Below are 26,977 nucleotides of genomic sequence, written 5' to 3'. Positions count from 1 at the left end.
TTGTGTCGGCCACTTGTGTCGCTTAGCTTAGTCACACAGCGACCTTGGTGCGCCTCTTTTTTTCTTTGCATCATGTGCTGTTTGGGGACAATTTTTTTGAAGTGCCATCCTGTCTGACACTGCAGTGCCACTCCTAGATGGGCCAGGTGTTTGTGTCGGCCACTTGGGTCGCTTAGCTTAGCCATCCAGCGACCTCGGTGCAAATTTTAGGACTAAAAATAATATTGTGAGGTGTGAGGTGTTCAGAATAGACTGGAAATGGGTGGAAATTATGGTTATTGAGGTTAATAATACTATGGGATCAAAATGACCCCCAAATTCTATGATTTAAGCTGTTTTTTATGGGTTTTTTTTTAAAAAAAACACCCGAATCCGACAAAAAAATTTCGGTGAGGTCTTGCCAAAACGCGTCCGAATCCAAAACACGGCCGCGGAACCGAATCCAAAACCAAAACACAAAACCCAAAAAATGTCCGGTGCACATCACTAATATATACACACATACATACATACAAACACACACACACACACACACACACAGATATACGTCTGCATATATATATATATATATATATATATATATAATTATTACATATATACAGTATATATATATATATATATATATATAAATTATAATGTAAATTACATATATGCAGTATATACATATCAGTCTCCACCCCCATGTTTGGCTCCACCCCCCTCTGGAAACCCCGTCCTCCAAATCCTGCGTTTGCCCTTGTTTGCTGATGACTTTCTTACACTGACATGATGATGAAAGACTTCAATATAAAATAATTAAAATTTTTCTAAATAAAACGATCCTAATTTTGCGGTTTATTCATAAAAATGCCCTGTTTTGCCATATGTTAAACTATAAGTATATTAATCTAAATGTTAGCTGACAAATCACTTTTGAATGAAATGTTATTCACAAGTATAACCAAACCTCCCAACATCGGGAAATGGGGAAGCGGGACTCCCTGGTGCAGCTAAAGCACGGTGCGGCCAAAAGGGGCTTGGCTTTACGGGAGTGCCACGAACACAAGCCACGTCCCCATTTTCTGTCACTGTGGGGGCATGGCCAGCGTTCTGTGAGCTGCTGTCATGCCCCCAGACCCTCTATTCCCATGAATAGATACTTATGTGCACTGGCGTGCGCAGCACATTTTATTAGGGGGTGCACCGTTGGAAGGGTGTGTCTAGCATCGCCTTTTGGGCGTGTCGAGCACCATCTATTGACGGTCAATGCATATAAAATATCCACCTTTGTAGCAATCCTAATAAAGCAGATACATTGTCAGATGTTGTGATGTGCACCAAACAAACACCCATGATGGCACTCACTGCAATTATACTGCTCCTCCTCAGCCTGGTCTGGCTCCCCCTCTCTTTCCCCTGCAAGCTGCAGCAGCTTACTTACAAGTCAGTCACTCACTGACTCTGACAGTCGCAGACTAGTACTGCTGCTGCTGGAAAAACGAGTGACATGTCAATGCTGCTGCCGGACGTCTGCCAGTATTGAATTTGTCTTCCTAAGAGGAACGCTGGCTGCATGCTGGTCCTCATCAGTGGCTGGCGTTGGCATAGCATAGAAGGAGAGAGGTGGGCATGTGGTGGGTGGGCGTGCGAGCATCATGATGTAATCACGTCACATCACGCTGTTTTTGTACATGGAGGTGGAGCCAGGAGTTTGAAAGCCGGTGGCAGTGGCACCCTTGATTAACCCAGGTGTCCGGTCAGTAATGCAGTCCAGACAGGGTGCAGCGCAGAGGGGACAGTAATCGGCCTGCTCGGCGATCGCTGCATCAGGCATGTGAGATCGGGGTGCCAGACATTAGGGGGTGCCTGTGCGCACCAGGCACCTCCCCTGCGCACACCTATGCTTATGTGCGAAGGCACATAGCATCTATTCACCGCTGCTCTGCTAGGCAGAGCAGCAATTGACAGGAGCCTCCCAACTGCCCCCCAAACACTGTGGCCCAAATGTGGGACAGCGGGACAGTCCCAAATACATGGGACTGTCCCACGAAAATTGGGACAGTTGGGAGGTATGAATTCATAACCAGTAGTCAGCAGTATTTTAATAGTGCATGCAGGGTGTGTGGTGCACATGAGTCTTTGACTTAAGGGCACCCACACCCTACACCCTTTGACTATACATACCTTTCTGTCGCTCCTTAATAAGGAACATCTTACCTGACCCTAGAACCTTTAGCAAGCCAGAGGTGAGTTTGAGTGAGCAGCAGTCATACTTACCTATTTTTCCTTTATGCTCGCCTGGAGAGCACTTTGGGGGCAGGGCCAGACTCTTCAGGTCATTAGTCATTAATCCAAAATGCTGCAAATTGCTGGTCCATGGAGAAGGGGTGGGGATAAAATAATAAATCATTTTTAACCCATCTCCCTACAAACCCTCAATTCCTGCTATTTCGCAGGAGATCCACCCACTCTTCTGGGGGTTGGGGGGAATATTCAAACAATCATGAATCTCCTGCACCTTCTGGGATAGTACTTAAGTATTGTACTATACTTTTACTGGGATGCCGGTGGTCATGTGACTGATGCCAGAACTCGGAATCCCTGTGCTGGAACGCCGACATTCTGAATGTAACTATTGGGGTGATGATTAGGGTTAGGGCCCGGGGAGGAAGGTTATGGTCAGGCACTATGGGGGGGGGGGGGGGGTTAGCCCTAGCTGCCAACCCAGGCGGGTTAGGGTACGGGGCAGGGGAGGGGTAAAATAATTACCCCATACCGTCTGCATTCTAATTGTCGGGATGCCGGTGTTGGTCACGTACAATATTTGCTGACACCAGAGAATGGTGGCTTTTTGGAGTATAGTACTATAGGGGATGAGACTAGTGTATATGAAGAGCAGTGTTGGACTGGCCCACAGGGGTACAGGGGAAACCACCGGTGGGCCCTACTGCCTGGAGGCCCACACCCTACTCTTGGGATCAGGTTCCAGAATGTGCTGTTAACTAATCTAGTACATTATCATGCATACACTACAGTATTTAACATATATATTTATCTAGAGGATTAACAGATGCAAAATGGTTAGGCAAACCAATGTGGTGGCTTGGCACACCACCTCTAGAGACTGGCCACACCCCTAAACATGGGCCCCTACCACTGTATTCCCCCGGTGGGCCCTACATGCCCCAGTCCGACACTGATGAAGGGGGACTGTTGCCATTATGAGTCTATATGGTGGCATTGTGAAGCTATGTGATTGTATTATGGTTTGTGACTTGCCATATTATTAGTATGCGGTGATAGAAAAAATGTTATACAGCCTCCTAACGCCATGATATAAAATCTACTATAACTGCAAATTACCAAATGTGATGCTTAGCTCCCTCGTGATACTGGCTGGCAGCGTCGAAGAAGAGACTTACCACTACACCATTTTGTCCATTTACCCTCTAAAACTGGGTACACAATGACAGATATATCTGCAGTTCAATCGATCTGCAGATATATCTGCCAATGGTGGTTGTTTATACACACAGGAAGATGCGCCAATATATCTTAAAGAAATATCTGCTGTTCAAACTATCTGCATCTATATATGCAGATGGGGGTCGTTCAGCCGGGTATGGGTCATTAGGTCGACCACACTTAGGTCGACAGTCATTAGGTCAACCACTATTGGTTGACATGCATTAGGTCGACATGGTCACTAGGTCGACATGGAAAAAGGTCGACATGAGGTTTTTTTTGTGTGTGTGTCATTTTCTTCGTAAAGTGACGGGGAACCCCAATTAGTGCACCATGTCCCCTCGCATGGCTCGCTACGTTTGCCGTGCTTCGGGCATGGTGCCTCGCTCCGATACTGCTGCGCTCGGCAAAGGTTACTATTCCCAATTGTAGTCCACGTGGATCATAAAGTATGAAAAAGTAAAAAAAAAAGTGAAAAAAGCATGTCAACCTATTTCCATGTCGACCTAGTACATGTCGACCTAGTGGCCATATCGACCAACAGTGGTTGACCTAATGACTGTCGAAAGTGTGGTCGACCTAATGACCGTATCCCATTTATACACACAGAAAGCTGCACCAATATATCTGCAGGGCAGTATATCTGTGAATTGGTGCCCATACACTTGTGCGATGCCCCGTGTCGTGACATCGCGAGGCATCGCACCTGAACTGCCAAAGTGATTACCATGCGATAGATTGCATGGTAATCACGTGATGGGCATGTCACCGCCGAGTGGGAGCGGCCTCCATCCGCTCTAGGCGGGTGCCCATCGCACATCGCAGTGCGATATATAGCATGTGTTTTAAAAAACACATGCGATCGCACTGCAATTCGATAAATATTAAGTGCAGCACATACTATCTTGAGACGTGAGATTCGACTGGCGTGACCGCGCATCGCGTCGAAAGGTACCTAAAATGTGCATACAATCCTTCAATTTCTCTCACAGATGCGGTCGAAATGAAAGGTTAGCACCGATTATCTCACAAGTGTATGGGCACCATAAGATGTCTTTCACAGACAAATTGCTTGTACACACCTGCAGATCAGCAAAAGATATATTGGGCGATCACTTGATTGGCTAACGTATCTGCCAGTGTGTACCCAGCATAAGACTTGACATTGCTAGGCCGTACCTGCACAATGCACTGAACGCCCAAACTTCAGCTCACAGTAGCAGTTAAAAAAAAAAAGTATGTTTTTACTATAATTAATGCAAGAAAAATGCTTTGTTTCAGAAATGTTTTTTTTCCCCTGCATATCGCTAGGACAGGCGGTTGTAACTGTACCACTACTTTGATAAATAACCTTCCCCTTTGCATTAGGAAGCTATCACCAAAGGTAGCCAGTGAAGGCTATTGCTGATGATAGTGAATAGTAAATTTACTTATTTAATAAGATGGAAGTTCTATTTCAAATGGAATGTTGCCCATAGCAACCTATCAGATTCTACTTCTCATTTATCTAGCACCTTCTAGAAGATAATACCTGGAATCTGATTGGTTGCTATAGGGATCATCCCATCTTTAATAGAACTCCCATCTCAGTAAATTTAACCCTGAGTGTTGGCTATCGCCATTTGCAGGCATGTAATAGGGAAAAGCACCATCTCCAATGAAACACCCATTTTTTTCAGATTTAGGGGCCTATTTATCACCATCCGCATCCAGGATGCGGATGACAGGTGATAAAATCGCCCAAACTCGCACTGCGATAATTGATTACATCGTAGGGATGTATCAATTATCGCGTGCAGGGACAGAGCTTGCGGTCAAGCTCTGTCCCTGCGATGATACTCCGCAACATCGGGGTATTTTTAAAAAAAAATACCCTGATGTCCTGCTGTGCATGCGTCGCAGGGGCAGAAAAAGCTGGGCAAATGCCACATTATCGCAGTGCTGCCCTGTGAACTCGCCAGTCTGAGCTGGCAAGATTATCACAGGGCACACTGCGGTATTTTTTAACTTTTTTTTTTTTTTGTAAATTTGGACACATCACATTTCCCATTATAAGTATGGGGAATGCGATGTGGCTTACTAAAAAAAAGTGAATTAAAGGGTTTGGAGCAGTTTTTCATGAAAACTGCTCCAAATGCCCTGTAATACATTCAGGTGATACTAGAATAATGTGAAAAGGGTGTGAAAACACCCTTTTTCCCATTATTTTAGTAAAAATAATGTTAATAAATAGACCCCTTAGTTTTTTTCCATATGATATATGCACCCCTATATTTGGTGGGTATAGGGGTAAAATGATATATTTGCTGGACACTGTAATGTATACGGTGGACAGTTGATGTTCCTGTTTGATAATACCCAGTGTTTATTACTGCATTCCTTTCCAGTTGTAAAGCAAAGCAGAGTATGCAGCATGTTACACAATATAAGTAGTGATTGCTTTCACAAGTTCATGTTTATATTAAAAATAATATGTGAAGGTAAGCTGCATGCAAAATATCTATAAGAACCTGCATTGTGACTCCAGCAATATTACTGTGACACCGGGAAGAGACTGTTTACTTAGGATTGCTGTAAGAACATGCATTGTAGAGGATTATACAATGTTGGTGTGTGGAAATTATTACATAATGTAATAACACAATATAAACATAGAGAACATGTCATGACCTGTCACTGGATGCAAGATTATTTTCATGAATAAACTATTGTCTGATAACTATGCTATGACCTTAAAACCTCAACGGGTTAAAAAAAATTAATTGTTGCTGATACTTTTTTTTTTTTAAACACATTTTATTGGATGGATCATGAAATGAGTACAATGATAACATAACAGAACACCCGAACATTTTGGGTGCTTAAAGAACAAATTTAGTTACAGTAAATTGTTACTACAACAGAATGGATTCTTTTTTGTTTTTGTGTTTTCCCATGTTTAGAGATTCAAGTTAAAACATAAGAGGTGGGAAACTCTCGGCAACGGAGTGGCCTTCCGTCATAGAGAGTCAGCAGAGGAAATGAGAGGAAGAGCGTACTCAGAGAGCGAGCAGGAGGGGACAGGAAAGCATAGGAGGCTGGGCACCTCCGGTTGAAGAAAAGAGGGGGGGGGGGGGTAGAGAGAGGGTGGTGGGGTGGTGGGGTAGCCTTCGGGGGCTAGAGGTGGATAGGACCTTGGCATGCCGTGTCAGGTTATAAATGGGGAGGAAGCCTGTTGTAAGTTTAGCCACGGGGACCATACTTTATCAAATTGCTTCGAAGTGTTACGAATGACTGCGGTCATGTATTCCATTTTGTGGACATACCATATCCGAGAGATTATCACCGGCATTGGTGAGGGGGTCGGGCTCTTCCAGTCTGTGGCAATTTGGCATGTCATTGCCGAAACTATATGTCGGAATAGTTTGTTTTGGTGTCTATTGAGGGTAGGAAGAGTCATGGGGAGCAAAAAGTATTGGGGGTCGGGGGGGATGGAGGTGTCAAATAAGCGCGAAAGCAAAGTGATGAGTTCACCCCATATTTTGTAAATTTTGGGGCAGGCCCACCATATGTGTAAGAACGAACCAATGTCCGTACAGCCCCTCCAGCATCCATCTGGAGTGTCGGGGAACATAGTATGCAGACGGGAAGGGACATAGTACCATCGGTAGAGTAATTTATAGATATTTTCTTTAATTCTCACACAGATGGAGCTGGAGGCCGCATTGTCCCATATATCTATCCAGTCCTCATTGTCTATAGTAACTCCCAGTTCCTTTTCCCATGCCAATTCATGAGGGGCCCGGGATGTTGTGGGGAGGTCGTCCAGGAGGGTGTAGATGTCTGATATGAGGCCTTTAGTGTTGGTGCGTTTCCAGCTAATGTTTTCGAAGGGGGATAAATGTCTGTGGAGAAGGGTAGTGGTAATGGTGGAGTGGAAATGTCTGATTTGTAGATAGCGAAAGAAGTCCGATGAGGGGATTACTGTTCCTTCACGGATATCTGCGAATTGTGGGAAAGTAGCTGTGGAGGTGATATCATTAACATATAGTATACCACTCGAGCGCCAGGATGTATGCGTGGCTCTACTCATACCTGGCGGGAAGGCTGGGTTGCTGATACTTTTTTTTTTTAAATGTACTGTGTACATTCCTTCTGATTTACAGTAATAATACAGCCTATTCATGTCAGCTACATTGTCAATAACAGTCCAGGCTTATGTTGGTGTATGAAAGAGCTTGACTCTGAGACTACCCATTGACAGTTGCATGATGGCTTACTTTCCTGGACTATCTAAGAGTCCAGGGGTGTATCTTCCTATTGGCCAGGACGGCACTCGCCAGGGGCGCCAGTGGAGGAGGGGCGCCATCCAGAGGTGCCACCCGCGGGCAGTAGGTACTATGGATTCACTTTTAGAGGCAGCAGCTATCCCCCCACCCCCATGTAGTTCCTCACCAGCATGGATGCCCAGTAACGATCACAGCATGCAGCAGCGGCTGCTGGGGTTGTAGTTTACAGTATGTAGAGTGTCTTGTCTGTATTGTGGTGCAGTGCTGGACCCCGGCGCCAATTACAGTGGCTGTTGCTGCTGCATTCTTTGATCATTAATCGGCATCCCTGCTGTTGAGGAACTACATGGGGGTTGGGGGATAGCTGCTGCCTCTAAAAGTGAATCTATCTAAAAGTGCTGCCTTTAATAGTAAAATCAACATGGGGAATATGTGTCTGGCACTGTGGGGGCATACATGTGTCTGGCACTGTGGGGGCATATGTGTATCTGGCACTGTGGGGGCATATGTATATCTGGCACTGTGGGGGCATATGAGTGTCTGGTACTGTGGGAGCATACTGTATGTGTATCTGGCACTGTGGGGGCATATGTGTATTTGGCACTATACTCTGAGGCATTATGTGTATCTGGCACTGCACTTCTGGGGTCATTATGTGTAACTGGCACTATGCTGGGGAACATTATGTGCATCTGACACTATACTCGGGACATTATGTGTAAGGAGAAACAATGTGGGTATTGTGTGTAAGGCTGCTAATTGTGTGTGCGCGCGCATGTGTAGGGGGTGTGATTATATATTTATAATTTTCTATCATAATATAACATTGTGAGGCCACGCCCACTTTCCCAGGAGCATGCATGCCTTCCCATACATATGGGCACTACTGTGTGACATAATGTGTATAAGAGGTAGTACTCAGTGGCGTATCTATGATGGGTGCAGTGTGTGCGATGCACACGGGCCCCCGAGTCCAGGGGGGCTCATACCACACACACCCATTTCTCCTATACTTACCTTTCCAGGGTGTGGGCCCCCTCCTCTCAGAGCCGGCCCTAGGCATAGACAAACCAGGCAATTGCCTAGGGCATTTGGTATGCCTAGGGGCACAGGCAGCTTCTGCTGATTAAAATGATATGCGGCATGCCTATATTCTGTGTGTAGCATTTCGTATATGCAGATAAAGCCACAGTCACACAGTATACAGGCATGCCGCATATCAGTTTAATCAGCAGAAGCTGCATGTGCATCCTAGCCACAGCAATGCAAATAAGATGCATTTCCATAAAAAATAGGCACCCGATGTTAGCAGAGCTGCCAGCTGACTCACGCCAGGCATATCCTGCTGCATGGTGTATTAAGGCAAGATGTATGAGGACACATCTGTATCCAAGCAGAGGCAGAAGTCACAGTGTTAGTGGTTATGTGAGTGCTCTGTGTGTGTGAGCGAGTTGGTTGTGCAATAGTGTTCAGCATATGTGTAAGGGGCGTTATGCGAGTCATGTGTATAAATGCATCAATAATGTGCGACAAATGTGTAAGGGGCACTATGTGTGTCATTATGTGTATAAGGGCACTAATAATGTGCGGCATATGTGTAAGGGACATTATGTGTGTCATTATGTGTATAAGGTCATTAATAATGTGCGGCATATGTGTGAGAGACATTATGTGTATAAAGGCATTACAAAAGGTTGGCATTCTGTGTAAGGCGCATTATGTTTCTAAGGACATTAATAATGTGTCTCATGTGTAAGGGGCATTACTGTTTGGTGTTATGTGTATAAATGCATTACTAATGTGTTTCATTATGTGTATAAGGTGCTATACTGTGTGACGTAGCGCATAGAAAGGGCAATACTGTGTGGTCTAATGTCAATAAAGGGCAATATGGTGTGGTCTAATGTGAATAAGGAGCAATTCAATGTGATGTTATGTGAATAAGGGGCACAACTGTGAGGAGTAACGTATATAAGGTAAAGTGATACTACTGTGTGATGTAACATAAATTAGGGACACTATCGCATGATATTGTGAATAAAGTTGCAGTACTGTGTGCCGTAATTTGAATTGGGGGTACTATTGTATTGCCATGCCCCTGGCCAGCAAAAAAACACACCTTTTTGGGCTATGCGCCGAATGTGCACAGTGCCAGAGTCTACAGCGTATGCGTAGGACTTTGAGAAAATGGCGTGGTGCCCATTTTTCTGAGTCCTGCGCATAAGCTGTAGACTCTAGCACTGTGCCAGAGTCTACAGCTCTCAGAGCACTAGCAGCAGTGGTGACAGCTATGAGAGAGGAGGAGGCCCACACATAGAGTCTGCACACAGGTCCCCTCCTCTCTAGAGACGCCCCTGGTACTACTGTGTAGCATAACGTGAACAATGTACTGTACATTACTGTGCTGTGTAATGTGAGTAAGGCACACTATTGTGGTATCATTTGAATTGGGGTACTATTGAGTGTCCACGCACCTGTTTTTGGCACACGTGCCTTCCCTATTTCAAATATGGGGGGGGCACCAGTCCTTTACTTTGCCAGGGGCGCTCGGACCCCTAAATACACCCCTGTAAGAGTCTCACAAATTTTGTGGAATTCTTAGGCAGTCCTGGGAGAATACACCAGCTTCTCGGATCCCGTCAACCTCCCTAGAGGGCTTGATTGTGCATTCACTCTGTGTGGCCCTTCTCTTGCTCCACAATATTGTAGTACCGTGGTATTTCACAGCAGTTATCAGGGCTACAATGATGCACCACCACCTCCCACCTGGGCCAGCCCATCCGTATGCACAGCAGATGTATATAAGTTTTAATTACCTACTCTCCTGGAAGGTGCAGGAGACTCTCAATTTTTTGGGTAGTCCCACCCAGCCCCTGAAGAGTGTGTAGATCTCCCACATCCTACCCATTTGCTAGTGACTTGGAAGGATGAGGAGATAATACCAGGTCCCAATGGAGGGATCAGGGCTAAAATGATGCATAGTGCATAGTTTTAAGCCCATCTTCACAGTCCGGTTACTTGCTGCATTTTGCTGTGGAGGCTGGGCGTAATGATGTGAGAGCCCAGCCCCGCCTCCAGAGTGGTCAGCTGCATTACCTCTCCAGGCTTCTCCTGGAGTAGAAAAAGCGTGTTTTGGGGGATAGATTAGCGCACTGGGTATGAATAATGTGTAAACCGGAATCACAGAAAAATTTATAAACATCATATATTTATCATTTCCTAGGAGTGGAACCAAATATAAATTTGTTATTTTACAAGGCCGGTGGTGCTCCCTGGAGTTGTAGGAGTCGTAAATGAATAAGGAGAGGAAAGAAAACTCTTTTTATGGGGCACTGTTATATAATAAAACTTAACTTTTCATTTGCTCAAAAAGACTCACACTGACATACACATGTGTAACATATAATTCTGATGAGCATTCTCAGGTTTAAATCTATGGGCCTCTTATTCTGTTTCCGTGTAGGAACAGAATAATAGGATGATCTTATTGGAACTAAAGGGGGGTACTCACAGAGCGATCGCTGCTTAAAATCTAAGCAATCTGACTAGATTGCTTAGATTTTAAGCATGATCTCTCCGTGTGTACCCCCCACAGCGATAGCGATGCGCAGCCCCGTGCATCGCTATAGCTGGTGCTAGATTGGCCTGCATGAAGGCTCAATCTAATAGGTCGCTCGTGTCACCCGCTGGCTGAAATGAGCGCCTTCCCGTCTCCCAGAGCCGGCCCTAGCCAATATGATGCCCTAGGCAAGATTTTGGCTGGTGCCCCCTAGCACCACCGCTAGTTCCGCCTCTGACCCTGCACTCCTTTCCCAGCACCATCACCCCCCACCCATAGCAGTCCCTTTTTTGTTTTCCTACCCCCTGTAATTTAAATAAGAACAGTGTGCACATTCGGCACACAGTCCAAAAAGGTATGTGTTTTTGCTGGCAAGGGGCATGGCCACACAATAGTACCCCCAATTCAAATTATGCCTCACAGTATTGCAACTTTATTCACAATTTATCATACGATAGTGTCCCTTATTCACATTATATCACACAGTAGTACCAATTTACCTTATATACATTACTTCTCACAGTAGTGCCCCTCATTCACATAACATCATACTGAATTGCTCCTTATTTACATTACACAACACCATATTGCTTTTTATTCTCATTATACCACACCATATTGCTCCTTATTCACATTACACCACACCATATTGCTCTTTATTCACATTAGACCACACAGTAGTACCCTTTCTATACGTTATGCCACACAGTAGACCACCTTATACACATAATGCCACACATTGGTAATGCATTTATACACATAATACCACACAGTAATGCCCCTTACACATATGACACACATTATTAATGTCCTTATAAACATAGTGTGCCTTACACATTATGCCAACCCTTATTAATGCCCTTATACACATAATTTTCCTTATACATATGCCGCACATTGTTAATGCCCTTATGCACATAATGACACACATAATGTCCCTTACACATACAGTATGTTACACATTATTAATGCCCTTATACAAATAATGACACGTATTGTTCCTGGCGTGAGTCAACTGGCAGCTCTGCTAACGTCGAGTGCCTATTTTTTTATGAAAATGCATCTTATTTGCATTGCTATGTGGCAAGGATGCATAAGCAGCTTCAGCTGATTAAAATGATATGCAGCATGCCTATATATTGTGTGCGACTGTGGCTGTATCTGCATACGAAATGCTGCACACAGAATATAGGCATGCCGCATATCATTTTAATCAGCAGAAGCTGCTTGTGCCCCTAGGCATACCAGATGCCCTAGGCAATTGCCTAGTTTGCCTATACCTAAGGCTGGCTATGCCGTCTCCCCCCCGCACGCTCAGCACACATCGCGCTCCCCAAATCGGCCCGTGAATACGGCCCTTAAGTCTGATATTACAATATCATGCCTCTTTTCACCACAAAGTAGCAATGTAGTGATACTATAAATATCCCTTTCAATAAGCAGATGGTGGGCTAGATGCATCATCGCTTGGAAAGTGATAAAATGGAGAGTAAAAAAGTACCAGCCAATCAGCTCGTAACTGCCATTTTTCAAACACAGCCTGTAACATGGAAGTTAGGAGCTGATTGGCTGGTACTTTTTCACTCTTCATTTTATCACTTTCCAAGTGATGATGCATCTGGCCCGGTATCAGTCTTTTACAGGAAACGTCTAGGCCTTAGGCCACTAAATAACAATGTTGCCGATTGTGTTACTCTATCTGCTATCTATATTGAAGAAAGACTGTTTAATCATAACTCACAATCCTTGGTGAGTACAGTAAATGTTAGCTGTGATAAACCATGGACTGTATGAGGTAGTGTGAGTTCTTCATATATTAGGTTAATTCTGATCAAATTAAATGCTTGAGAAAAGAGATAGAAAAGTAGGAAGGAAGTGGGGCATGATAAGTAACATGTGCCGGGTTTCTGCTTTTGGAAATCTGCTTAAAAAGCATCGAATTTTCAATAAGAGAAACTCCTGGAGCACATGTATTAGTCCCAAGACCTGTATCTGCTGTTAACCCACGTTATGCCCTGTATTGGGCGTGGGTTAATGAGAGTACAGGGGAGAGATCCCTAGCTGAAGTAGATTAATCACCTTAGTATGCTTAATAAGGTAGGCCCAAAATGAAAAAATATTAAAAATATATTATGTTAAAAAAAGGGAACACGTGGTAAGTCTGCCTTCTTACATCCAAGATACATCGGACGTAATAAGGCATCTTATTGGATGTCATAACTAGTGTTGTGCATGTTAATGTCCACTACTACATTTATACATTAAAACTAATAATGGAAATTTTGGTATCAGTTATACTGCTGTGATTATAAGGTATCCGGTCTCTAGGTCGACCACACTTAGGGCGCCACTATCTAGGTCAACCACTATTGGTCAACAGTAAGTAGATTAACAAGGTTTCTCGGTCAACAGGGACTCTAGGTCGACATGTTCTACGTTGACATGACAAAAGGTCGACATGAGTTTAAAATAAAAAAAATTGGGGGGGACTTTTTCATACTTTACGATCCACGTGGTGTACCCAAAAAAGTGCAAAAACTCATGTCGACCTTTTGTCACTAGTGCAGATTATCTTTATGTGCGTTTTTTTTGTTTATTTTCATTTACGTCTCATTGCTATGTGAATAGGACGCACAAGAAGCTTATGCTGATTAAAATTATATGTGGCATACCTATATTCTGTGCCTGACTTGCGGCTGTATCTGCATACAAAATACTGCATTAGTGTTACCCTGGAAATCACTGAAATGTAGCATTTCATATGCAGATACAGTCACGGACGCACATAGAATATAGATAGGCATGCTGCATATCATTTTAATGAGCATAAGCTGCGTTTGCGTCCTAGTCACATATTGATGGGAATTAGATGCCTTTTTGGCAAAAAAAAAAGATGCCCGATGTTAGCAGATCTGCACAGAGCTGCCGGCTGACTCACACCAGGCATCTCCTGCTGCATGGTGTATTGATGTACAAGGACACATCTGTTTGAACCCTGTTCTGGAGACCAACGCACACATCACAACATTGTTGATGAAAAGACACCAATGCTTTCCTGGGCTTGTTCATATGTTGTATTTTACTCACATGTGGTTCCAAATAAGTGAAACATCATTTGAAAATGCATGTAGCCATAGGGATCATGCGGGCTAATCCAGACCTGATCGTAGTCGCGCAAAATTTTGCACGGCTACGATCAGCCACCCTGACATGCAAGGGGACGCCCAGCACGGGGCTAGTCTGCCCCGCATGTCAGGCCCCCCACCCCTTCCCGCACAAGTACAAAAACTTTACACAGCTGCAATGCTTTTCTACTTGACAAGTAGCTCCCTACTTGCGCAGCTCCTGCGCTCTGGCAGGGAGCTGTTTGTCACATCCCAGGTCGCAGCGGCTGCATGTGATGTCACGCAGCTGCCGCGGCCCGGCCCCCCCAGCATTCCGGACACACCTCCGTTGTCCAGACCGCGCCGCCAAAACGGTGGACGAACAATCAGGCAGAGACAATCGCTGGGCTGAGATGCCGATTGCATCTCTTGCATGCACATGCGCACTGCGGCGCATGCACAGTTCAGACCTGATCGCCAGCTGCGCACAGCAGCGTTTTTTAGCCCCATTGTGCCTTATAGCCAATGCCGGGAAATTGTACTGATAATCCCATAATTATCTGTATATATATTTTTCAAAGTATATAACAGCTACACAATTTGGGTAATGTGCAATCAAGGAGAAGGCTTGGCTCTTCAGGGAGTCAGGGAGATTGCTGCTACATATTTTAGGGAGTCGCCCTGAGAATCAGAGAGAGTTGAGTTGGCATATATGGTTTTGACTCGTCCCTCAGGATGGCATTTTAAGTAAGAAACACTATACACTGGAGGCACTGCAGCAAGAGAATACCTGACAAGCCCTCTTAAATCAGGACAAATAACTTGATTGACAGTAACCCTAAATCAGACTTAAGTAGTAATTCAAGTATACTCACCCTTCTGCCAAAGCATTCCAAAAATGAGGCCACTCAGCAATCCTGGGGAGAGATGAGTACTCCGAGATATAAAGTTCTCGGTAAGTATAGCCCTAACTGCGGTCGGCATTGCCACTGTTGGAGGAGCAGCATAGTGGACAGGTCAGTCGGCAGTCTGGATAAGCTGTGGGGGCACAGTGAGTGCAGTGAGCAGTGTGGGTCAACTATGGAGACAGAGCGGGTGCAGTCGGCAGTGTGGATCAGCTGTCAGGGCAGAGCGAGTTAGTGGGGAGAGAGGGTGCAATTGGCAATCTGAGGTGACGACCGAGAATATGCCAGGTCCCATTATGAATAGAGAGAAAGCAGGAAGATAGACACATTGCTTCTCTCCAGTTGAGTAGCCCAGACAACTCTGATTGGCTGGTGACAGTGAAAAGGGCAGAGAAGACGGGGAGGAGGCAAGAAGACAGCAATCTTCTCTGATCTTCTCCCCTCAGGAGGTTCTTTACGTCTGAGATGGCAAATTGTTTTTGAGAAGCACAAATGAAAGCTGAGCTTTCTGACTTCTCCCCATACTAGTGTATTCGGAAGTGACATTTACACTAATCAGGGGCACCTCTGGGGAAATCTGAGATTTCTCCACAGTGACCGCTTCTCTAAATGGAACGAACAAGTGAAAAGCCCTGTTATCACTGACAAAGGAAATTTCACAGCTACATGAATAGACCCCTAAATGCCAAGAACCGTGTTTCAGTGAGAAAAAAAAATCACTTTAGTTGGCATTACATATTTGTAAAGCACAATGCAAGAAGTATGCTATACTTGGGCACACATGGGTTAAAACAGTGCTGCTTGATTGACATTCATGTTTGGGGGGGGGTGGATTTAAAGTCTGACTGTCTAGATATTCAATAGGTCAACACCATATGGTCGACAGGGTCAAAAGGTCGACATGCAAATGGTCAAAACAGAAAAGGTAGACATATTTTTTGTGCTATTTTAACCTTAATGCTGGCACTAAACCTAATTCTGCCCCTAGTTTCTAGCCATAACCGACCACTTCTGCAGCCTAACCCTAACCCTTCGCCAAGTGCCTTACCCTAACTGCCCCCGGTCGGCAGCCTAACCTTAACCCTATCCCTAACCCTATAAATAATGAAAAATCATGGAAAAGCAGGTGTCAACATTTTTTGTGTTAACCTTTTGAACCTGTCGACCTTATGACCCTGGTGACCTATTGACTGTCCCCGATCTGGTGTCGACCTATTTTCTATTTACTGTTTATCTATTTACTGTCTAACTTCCGTCCGGATACCCATGTCGGCACATACAGTACACAGCATTGATATTATACAGAATAACAAACTGCAACACATTTGTTTGTAATCTGGCACCATTTCATACCAGAAAAAGGCCTCAAGATAGATATGATGGCTGAACCTGATCCACACACTGCACATTATTATCACTGACAGTCCAAGTTTCTGCTTACCTTTGGCTTGTTAAAGACACTACATGAGTTCTCCATTCTCACGTGCTAATGTTGCTGATTCTGAGCATATGCAGTGGTTATACGGCTCTATAGTTTAGACTTGGACCTTGCCCAGAGGGTGTTGCCACAACCTGTTAGTAGCTGCAGAAATGTGGAAGATGGCCAAAGCTCCAGCTACAGATACAGAAAATCTCTCTCTTTCTCTCTCTCTCTCTCTCTTTTTTTCCACCCGTGTTATGTTTACAGCACTTATTCATATCTACAGGAAAATTGCCGACATGCCATTTTCCCTGTGATTTCTGCCTGCATCACTGGCCAACAGGCATCTCCGGAGAGGTAAGTGTAATTATATAGGTCCAAGGTGTGCGGTGTGGGTCCACACACTCTGCACCCATTACATACTTGCCAACTCTCCTGCATCCTGCGAGAGGCTCCCGATTTGTCTACCACTCTCACGCTGTCCCGCAAAGGTTAACAAATCTCCCGCATTCATTCTGCGCCGTCTGAAACCCGGACTGCACATGCGCAAGCCCCGGAAAAGATGGGGCAGGGCTCGATCTCTATGTGCAAAATACGGAGGCAGCTCAGTGGGCGGGCTGATCTAAGTGTCTGCAGCAGCGTTCTGTCTCTCCTCTGACCACAATGTTGCAGCCTATATACTCAATCCCACCCCAGCCTAGTCTGTGCCGCCTCCCCTCCTCCTGCCGGGATCATGCTCGGACGAGTTGTAAGTGCTTGTTGCTGAGCCGCAGCACCCTCCCACACCCATGTGTATATGTACATGTGCTCCCGTTTGCCAGTGATCAGGATGGCGCAACTGCAATGAATCCACATGGGGAAGACAGACAGAGGGTACGCCGGGGCAGTACCGCACAGAGCACCGGTGAGTTAGTCAACGGCTCAACACCGCTTATAAGGAGAGCTGCGCTGAACACTCCACACTGAGCCAATAGGAGGGTAAAGAGCAGCGGATAGAGACCAGGCAGATGGAGTATGCAGGCCAGACACAAGCTGGAGTGACATAGGTGGAGAGAGCCCTCCCCCAGAAGGGAACTAGAGTGACACACGGCAGAGATGAAGTGACACATGGGAGGAACTGAAGTCAGTGGGCAGAGCTGGAGTGATAGGGGTGGCTGCAGTCAAAGTGGGGGATCTAGAGTTAGTGATAGGAAATCTAGTTCACTTTGGTGATTAGTTCATTATGATCTAGTTCACTGAAAAGATTAGTTCAGAAGATTAGCTCATGTAGTTCATTTAGTTCATCATTTCACTCACTGACTCTGAGACTGAAAGGAGTGATTAGATTTAGAACTAGTCTAGACTATTACACATAGAGTAGGTATTTCTAATACTAGCTCATTGTAGGAGTTATAATCTTTTTCAAATGACCAGATATGTTTAATATGTCAGATTTTTTTTATATTTAAGAAAAGCAATAAGTTATATAGCAACCTTATAGTGACATATGTATCTCTGCAATATTAATCCCATTGTTGGTACTCATTTTTACTTCATAATATGCAAGTGAAAGACCCAAATTCAGAGTAATGTCATAAGTCACTTTTTTCTGCTTTTAAAATACAGTAATTAAAAGAAACAAATGTCCCTTTGCCCCAATGTAACAGACCTTAGAGAGAGAGATAAATTGGACATGTTGCAAAGTAACCAATTAGCTTCTGTCATTTATCTTCAACAGTATATAAAGTGACAGAAGCTGATTGGCTGCTAGGAGCAACTGCTCCAATTTATGTCACTGGAAGGGTCATAGTACATATCCCCCTATGTCTTGTGTGGAGTAAACAGACCCTGCAGCAGTGATGGCTAACCTTGACACTCCAGCTGTTGTTGAACTACATATCTCAACATGCCCTGCTACAGTTTTGTTATTTGGCCATGCAAAAACTGATGCAGGGCATGCTGGGATGTGTAGTTCAACAACAGCTGGAGTGTCAAGGTTAGCCATCTCTGCCCTACAGGATAACATGCAGCACTCAGCACTGTGTCTTTAGCTGATTGGGAGTGTAGCTTGTCACCTAATATACTGGGGGAATGAATCATGGCTATATGCAGTTCAGTATCAGCTCCATACAATGCATATGCCTGAGCACACCAGTGCCACATATGGTAGCTTAGAAGTACTGTACTGACTTGTTATGGCTGTATGAGTCATTGAGTCAGTGAGCTGATCAGTGATCTGTAATGAACCACTGAACTACTGAACTACTTGCAAGGAGAATGACTCATGAGTCGTCAGGACAATGCAGCTCAATCAGCTCCATACAATCAATGCATATGCCTGAGCACAGCAGTGCCACACATGGTAGCTTAGAGGTACTGTACTGACTCGTATGGCTGTATGAGTCATTGAGTCAGTGAGCTGATCAGTGATCAGTGATCACTGAACTACTGAGCTACTTGCAAGGAGAGTGACTCGTGAGTCGTCAGGACAATCTAGCTCAATCAACTCCACAGAGTGAGTCCACTCCATGTCTGAGCACAGTAGTGACCCCTGTGGCAGCAGAGATGTAGTGTGACTCATGAATGTTGACTCATGAATGTTGCTGAATGAGTGCTGAATAACAACAGTGGTGCTGCTGCTGCTGCTGCTGCACCTACACAACACCCAGCAGAAGATTTAGCACAGCAGTATGCTCAGGAGCCAGTAGTACCAGAAGCAGCAGCAAGTGTTTGGACATCTGGACTAATAGGACAGTGATTGTATCACAGAAAGGTGAGCAGCATGACCACACATGTTCACTCACAGACACACATAGACTTTGGCTAGGCAGTGCAGATGCTATTTTTTTTAATTAGATTTGTATTGCTGGGCTGTGTTGTACTTTTAACTTTCATTTTACAGCATCAGAATCAGGAAGTGAAAATCCAGTGACTAGCCTAATGCTGGCTCTATTCTGTCTGTGTCTAACTCCTCCTTCCTGATGAACTAATCTTTGCCAGAGCTGTGAACTGAACGAACTAGTTCACTTTGTAGATTAGTTCATTTTGAACTAATCATTCATGAACTACCCATCACTATCTAGAGTGACACAGGACAGAGCTGGAGTAACATAAGGGGAGGGGGGACCAAGAGTGACACATGGCAGTGCTGGAATGACATATGGGGAGGTGGAGTCACAGTGGGGGATCTAGAGTGACATAAGGGGAGGTGGAGTGACAAGGGAGAAGGGGGAGCTGGAATCACAGGGGGGGGGGGGGTCTAGAAGACAGGGCACAGCTGGAGTCACAGGGCGGGATCTAGGGACACAGCGCAGAGCTGGTATGACTAGGGGAGGTGGAGTGACAGCGAGGGAGGGGGGAGCAGGAGTTACAAGAGGGATCTAGAGTCACATATGGCAGTGCTGGAGTGACATAAGGGAAGGTTGAGTCACGGGGGGAGGGGGGGAATCTGAAGTGACACAGCAGAGATGGAGTGACATAAAGGGAGGTGGAGTGATGGGAGAGGGTAGAGCTGGAGTCACGGGGAGGGGCGGCTCTAGAGTGACACAGGGTAGAGTTAAAGTGACAGGGGAGCTGAGATCACGGGGGGGGGGGGGGGGGAGTGACACAGGGCAGAGCTGGAGTGATATAAGGGGAGGTGGAGCTATGGGGGGGACTGAAAAGAGAGCTGTAGTTACAGGGGGGATCTAGAGTGACTTTGGGAATGCGGAAGTGACACATGGTGGGAATTGGAGTGACAGGGGGCAGAGCAGAGTGACATAGGGGGAGCTGGAGTGAGATAAGGATTTCTTTCTATCCTCCCCTTCTCTATGGTGTGTCTGTTTGCCAGTGGTGCAAGTAGAAAAAATATCTTATAGGTACTATGTGTGCGCGCCCAAAAAATGGGTGTGGCCAAATGCCACATTGGGTGTGGCCAATGAAAATGGGGGAGTGATACATATATGGGGGTGGGCAGATACACATATGCCCCCACAGTGTCAGATATGCCCCACGGTGCCAGATGCACAAATGCCCCACAGTGCCAGATGCACAAATGGCCCCACAGTGCCAGATACACATATGCCCCCACAGTGCCAGATATGCCCCCACAGTGCCAGATACACAGGCCCCCAAAGTGCCAGATATGCCCCCACAGTGTCAGATGCACATGCCACAAGGACTGACAGATATGCCCCCAGTGCCAGATATACCCAACAGTGCCAGATTTACATGCCCCCACAGTGCCAGATATTCCCACCAGAGTGCCAGATATGCCCCAGTGTCAGATATGCCCCACAGTGCCAGATATACATGCCCCCAGAGTGCCAGATATTCCCACCAGAGTGCCAAATATGCCCCCACAGTGCCAGATATACCCCTACTTTGCCAGATACACATGCCCCCAGAGTGCCAGATATGCCCCCAGAGTGCCAGATATGCCCCCAGAGTGCCAGATACACATGCCCCCAGAGTCCCAGATATGCCCCCAAAGTGCCAGATATGCTCCCACTTTGCCATATACACATGCCCCCAGAGTGCCAGATATGCCTCAGTCTTCTTCTGCTGCTGCTGGGGAGAGGAGAGCAAAGCACGTGCCCCTCCTGTCCTCAGTCCGGTCTCTACGTCCTCCTGCTGCGGTGGTGGCCCGTATTTTAGATCTGCCGCTGGTCCGCGAGCCCTGATTGGCTGCCAGTCCATGAGCTATGATTGTCTCACGAACCGGCGTTTCAGTGCACGCCGCAGCCACCGGACTGTCACTGTGTCAGGCAGGAGAGGAAAGGCGCTTGCTGCGCTCTCCTCTCTCCCTAAAGTGTGAGGCGGAAGTAATGGCAGGACGCGTCACTGGTGCGCTGAAAATGTGAGCAAGGGTGGCGGTACGGCGCACCCGCTGCAAAATTCTTAAGGGTACGCCGTACCCGACCGTATCCACACACTTGCACCACTGCTGTTTGCCCACTTTCCCCTGGCTTTATTTTGTACAGATTCTCTTTTCCATCTTTTGTATCAGTGTCGCTTGCCCACTTTACTCTTTGTCCCAGTGTTTCTCGGACTCTGAGGTAGAACGGAGAGGCGTTATAGTGATGTGTACTGTAGCTTATGATGGGTTAGTCAGGGTACAGAAGGGTCAGAGATGTAGTGTAGGGTATAAGAGGGGTCAGTAATGCAGCGTAGGGTATAGAGGGGTCAGGGATGTAGTGTAGTGTATAGAGGAGTCAGTCATGTAGTGTAGGGTATAGATGGGTTAGTAATGTAGAGTAGGGTATAAAGGGGTTAGTGATGTAGTGTGGGGTATAAAGCAGTCACTAATGTAGTGGTGAGTATAGATGAAGCATTTGTGCTGCACAGCCGGAGAATGATGCTGATCCTGTACTGGTACCCTAGACTGCTGCCTCTTCCCACACTAAATTATGTATACCTGTTACTGTTCTTCAGGCTATACCTAAACTAGGTAAATGGGGTTGTGGGTAGGTCATTCAATCATCTGGACTACCTGGAATCATCTGGACTACTATTCTATTTCTATACACTACTTAGGTGCATAATGGCAGTACAAGGAGCCAGTTCCGAGCCTTACAGAGAACACACTACATGCGGAGCAATCCATACACAAACCCACTCTGGCGGCATGCTGCTCTTAGTACTACAGTTTTTACTTGCCGCTGCAGGACATACCCCTTAGTGGTGTAGATATGCCCACAGGTCAACTGAGACACGATCTTTGGCTGGAACATGGCATGCCCCCACAAATGGTGTGCGGTGCATTTTTCTATTAACTATAATCTCCCTGAAAGTAGTTTTCAAAAGTTAGCAAGTATGACCCATTACATACCTCCCAACATGACCCTCTCAAGGAGGGACAAAATGCTCTGCTTCTGGACTTTTCTCGTAATTTAAGATTGCCGTCACTTGTGTTGAACAGGTAATTGAATAAGAAAGGTGTTTCAGCACAGGTGATGACAATCATAAATTAAGAGGGAAGTCCAGGAGCAGAGCATTGTGTCCCTGCTGGAGAGGGTCATGTTGGAAGGTATGCCATTATAGATACACCAGTGTGTGTATATCTATACTTACATCATACCTCCCAACATGACCCTACCCAGGAGGGACACAATACTCTGCTTCTGGACTTTCCTCTTAATGTATGATTGCCGACACCTGTGCTGAACAGGTTAATGGATAAGAAAGGATTTTCAGCACAGTTGATGGCAATCATGCAGTAAGAGGGAAGTCCAGGAGCAGAGCATTCTGTCCCTCCTGGAGAGGGTCATGTTGGGAGGTATCAGTGCCGTAACTAGACATTTTAGCGCTGTGTGCAAGAAACGGTCTCGGCGCCCCCCCCCCTATGCAAAACAGGGGCGCGCAAAAAATATATAGGGGCGTGGCAGAGAGTCCTCTTTTTTTACACATTATGGCAGACAGTCCCCCTTTTTACACATTACGGCAGCCAGTCCCCATTTTTACACACTACGGTAGGAAGCGTCCCCTTTTTACACATTACGGCAGCCAGTACCCCTTTTTATACAATACGGCAGACAGCAGCCCCTTTTTACACATTACGGTAGACAGCGTCCCCTTATTACACATTACAGCAGACAGCGTCCCCGTTTTTACACATTACGGCAGACAGCGTCCCCTTTTTACACATTACGGTAGACAGCGTCCCCTTTTTACACATTACGGTAGACAGCGTCCCCTTATTACACATTACGGCAGACAGCGTCCCCTTATTACACATTACGGCAGACAGCGTCCCCTATTTACACATTACGGAAGACAGCGTCCAGTTTTTACACATTACGGTAGACAGCGTCCCCTTATTACACATTACGGCAGACAGCGTCCACTTTTTACACATTATGGCAGACAGTGTGCCCTTATTACACATTACGGCAGACAGCGTCCCCCTTTTTACACATTATGGCAGATTGCGTCCCCATATTACACATTATGGCAGATTGCGTCCCCTTATTACACATTACGGCAGACAGCGTCCCCTTATTACACATTACGGCAGACTGCGTCCCCATATTACACATTACAGCAGACTGCGTCCCCTTTTTACAAATTACGGCAGGCAGCATCCCGTTTTACACATTACGGCAGACAGCGTCCCCTGTTTTACACATTACGGCAGAGAGCGTCCTCTTTTTACACATTACGGCAGACAGCGTCCCCTTATTACACATTACGGCAGACAGTGTCCACTTTTTACACATTACAGCAGACAGCGTCCCCTTATTACACATTACGGCAGACAGCGTCCACTTTTTACACATTACGGCAGACAGCGTCCCCTGTTTGACACATTACGGCAGACAGCGTCCTCTTTTTACACATTACGGCAGACAGCGTCCCCTTATTACACATTACGGCAGACAGCGTCCAGTTTTTACACATTACGGTAGACAGCGTCCCCTTATTACACATTACGGCAGACAGCGTCCACTTTTTACACATTACGGCAGACAGTGTGCCCTTATTACACATTACGGCAGACAGCGTCCCCCTTTTTACACATTATGGCAGATTGCGTCCCCATATTACACATTATGGCAGATTGCGTCCCCTTATTACACATTACGGCAGACAGCGTCCCCTTATTACACATTACGGCAGACTGCGTCCCCATATTACACATTACAGCAGACTGCGTCCCCTTTTTACACATTACGGCAGACAGCATCCCGTTTTACACATTACGGCAGACAGCGTCCCCTGTTTTACACATTACGGCAGACAGCGTCCTCTTATTACACATTACGGTAGACAGCGTCCTGTTTTACACATTACGGCAGACAGCGTCCCCTTTTTACACATTACAGCAGACAGCGTCCCCTTATTACACATTACGGCAGACAGTGTCCACTTTTTACACATTACAGCAGACAGCGTCCCCTTATTACACATTACGGTAGACTGCGCCCCCCTTTTTACACATTACGGCAGACAGCGTCCCCATATTACACATTACGGCAGACAGCGTCCCCATATTACACATTACGGCAGAAAGCGTCCCCTTATTACACATTATGGCAGACAGTGTGCCCTTATTACACATTACGGTAGACAGCGCCCCCCTTTTTACACATTACGGCAGACAGCGTCCCCATATTACACATTATGGCAGACAGCGTCCCCATATTACACATTACGGCAGAAAGCGTCCCCTTATTACACATTATGGCAGACAGTCCCTACACACACATCCTGTCACCTCCAGTCACACCACACACACACACACACACAGTGTGTCACCTCCAGTCACACCACACACACACACACACAGCCTGTCACCTCCAGTCACACCACACACACACACAGCGTGTCACCTCCAGTCACACCACACACACACACAAAGCCTGTCACCTCCAGTCACACCACACACACACAAACACACATCCTCCCCCCCTCCCCTCCCGCCTGCCAACTTTACCTCCAGGAGAGCTGTAGCAGAGACGGACACAGAGTGAGAGACCAAACAGCAAAGTCGGGGGGCGAGGACTAATCGCGGACCCTTGGCTACGCCCCCTTTCAGCACCGATAGGCGCCTGGGAGACGAGGAGGCGCAGGACGGACCGGACATATGACAATCACTTCCAGCGTCCTGATCCGCCGCTGCAGGTACAGTGCTTCTGCAGACAGGCACTGAGCAGCGCGGACCTGCAGGTGTTGCCGGCGGTCCTGCGCCCTCAGTGCACATGCGCTGTGTGCCAGGCACCGCCGGCACACACCTAGTTACGGCACTGGGAGGTATGCTTATATAAGTCTCCATTCCCTAAACACAGGGGATGTATTATTTAGAAATGTTGAATACTGACTTCACCTCTATAGGCTATACTTTGTTGCTGCATTCTGACCATATACCACTAGAGAGCACCAACAGCATTTTATTCGGGTCTAAGAACAAAGTGCAGATTTCTGAAGGACTTAATGACAGGAAAATTTTGTAATGCTCAGCTTTTGACTTCTAATCTTTGCTCTAGGATTGCTATACATACTATACCTTACTATTCCTTTAAACCAGGACACTAATGAATTACACAGGTTCTGTGGCTGATAAAAAAACAGGTGAAATTCAGGCTTGAATTAAGCCAGCTACAGAACCTGTGTAATGATGAGTGTTCCCATTTAAAAGGATAGTAAGCATAGCCTATACACCTGTCATGTCCAAACTGCGGCCCTCCAGCTGCTGTGAAACTACATATCCCAGCATGCCCTGACACAGTTTTGCTGTCAAAGAATGCTAAAGCTGTGTCAGGGCATGCTGGGATGTGTAGTTTCTCAACAGCTGGAGGGCCGCAGTTTGGACATTCCTAGTATACACTATCATAAATTGGGCCTGATTCTTAGTCGCCCACAAAAGCACCTGCAGCAGCGTTTATTGGCAGTCACCCATCTGCGAGTTTATGCAAATGGCCTTCAAACTCCTTCCCTTGAATACACAAGAACTGAGATGCCCACTTTTAGCGGCCGTGTCTGTAATAATACCGATTGGTGCATCCTTAAACTCCACCATTGTATGGGGATCCGGTCTCTAGGGCGACACTATCTAGGTCGACCACTATTGGTCGACAGTAACTAGATCGACAGGGTCTCTAGGTCGACAGGTCAAAAGGTCGACATGAGTTTTTCACAATTTTTTCCTTTTTTCGAACCTTTTCATACTTAACGATCCACGTGGACTACGACTGTAATGGTAATCTGTGCCGAGCGAAGATGCTAGAGGACACGGTGCACTAATTGGGGTTCCTGGTCACTCTACGAAGAAAACAGCACACACAAAAAACATAAAAAACTCATGTCGACCTTTTGACCTGTTGACCTAAAGACCCTGTCGACCTAGAGACCCTGCCGACCTAGTTACTGTCGACCAATAGTGGTCAACCTAGACACTGCCGACCTACTTACTAACTTCCATACCTTACCACAGCCATTGTATGCGCCATCAAAACTTGCTCCAGCCATATAGCAGCCCTGTAACAGTTTCTCTGTAGTCACACCTATGATTGCCTCTCTGCGTCTGTGAACAGAGCAATGCGCTGTAACATAAGGCTGACCATATTATCCCTTTAACCTGGGACACTCCTGAATTACACAGGTTCTGTGGCTGCTTAATACCAGGTAAAATGCAGGCTTGTAGTTAGCCAGCCACAGAACCTGTGTAATTCATGAGTGTCCCCGGTTAAAGGGATAATATGGTCAGCCTACTTTAAGCCAGAGATTCCCAAACGCAATCCTCAAGGTTCCCTAATGGTCCAGGTTTTAAGTATATCCATGCTTGGCCACAGGTGACTTAATTAGTAACTCAGTCAATTTGA

General features: G+C 46.0%; 1 protein-coding gene across 6 annotated transcripts in view; it reads right to left on the bottom strand.

Annotated features, from left to right (window-relative positions):
• The window catches only part of LOC135055160 (adenosine deaminase-like), a 233,970-nt gene that overhangs the window by 188,426 nt on the left and 18,567 nt on the right, over positions 1-26,977 (bottom strand). The window contains exon 1 of one of the 6 annotated variants that reach the window (XM_063958870.1): positions 26,585-26,668. The exons of 1 other annotated variant lie outside the window; for it this stretch is intronic. In XM_063958870.1, coding sequence (XP_063814940.1) covers positions 26,585-26,605 — 21 coding nt within the window. In that variant the 5' untranslated portion in view covers positions 26,606-26,668. Of the gene's footprint in view, positions 1-16,721; positions 16,841-26,584; positions 26,669-26,977 lie in introns of those variants that run through there. 4 more of the 6 variants (XM_063958871.1, XM_063958872.1, XM_063958869.1 and 1 more) reach the window with 4 other exon arrangements.

This window comes from Pseudophryne corroboree, chromosome 3, assembly GCF_028390025.1.
Source record: "Pseudophryne corroboree isolate aPseCor3 chromosome 3, aPseCor3.hap2, whole genome shotgun sequence".
NCBI classification, from domain to species: domain Eukaryota; kingdom Metazoa; phylum Chordata; class Amphibia; order Anura; family Myobatrachidae; genus Pseudophryne; species Pseudophryne corroboree.
The sequence above is the reverse complement of the archived record's forward strand: the minus strand, read 5'-3'. Positions and strand labels throughout refer to the sequence as shown.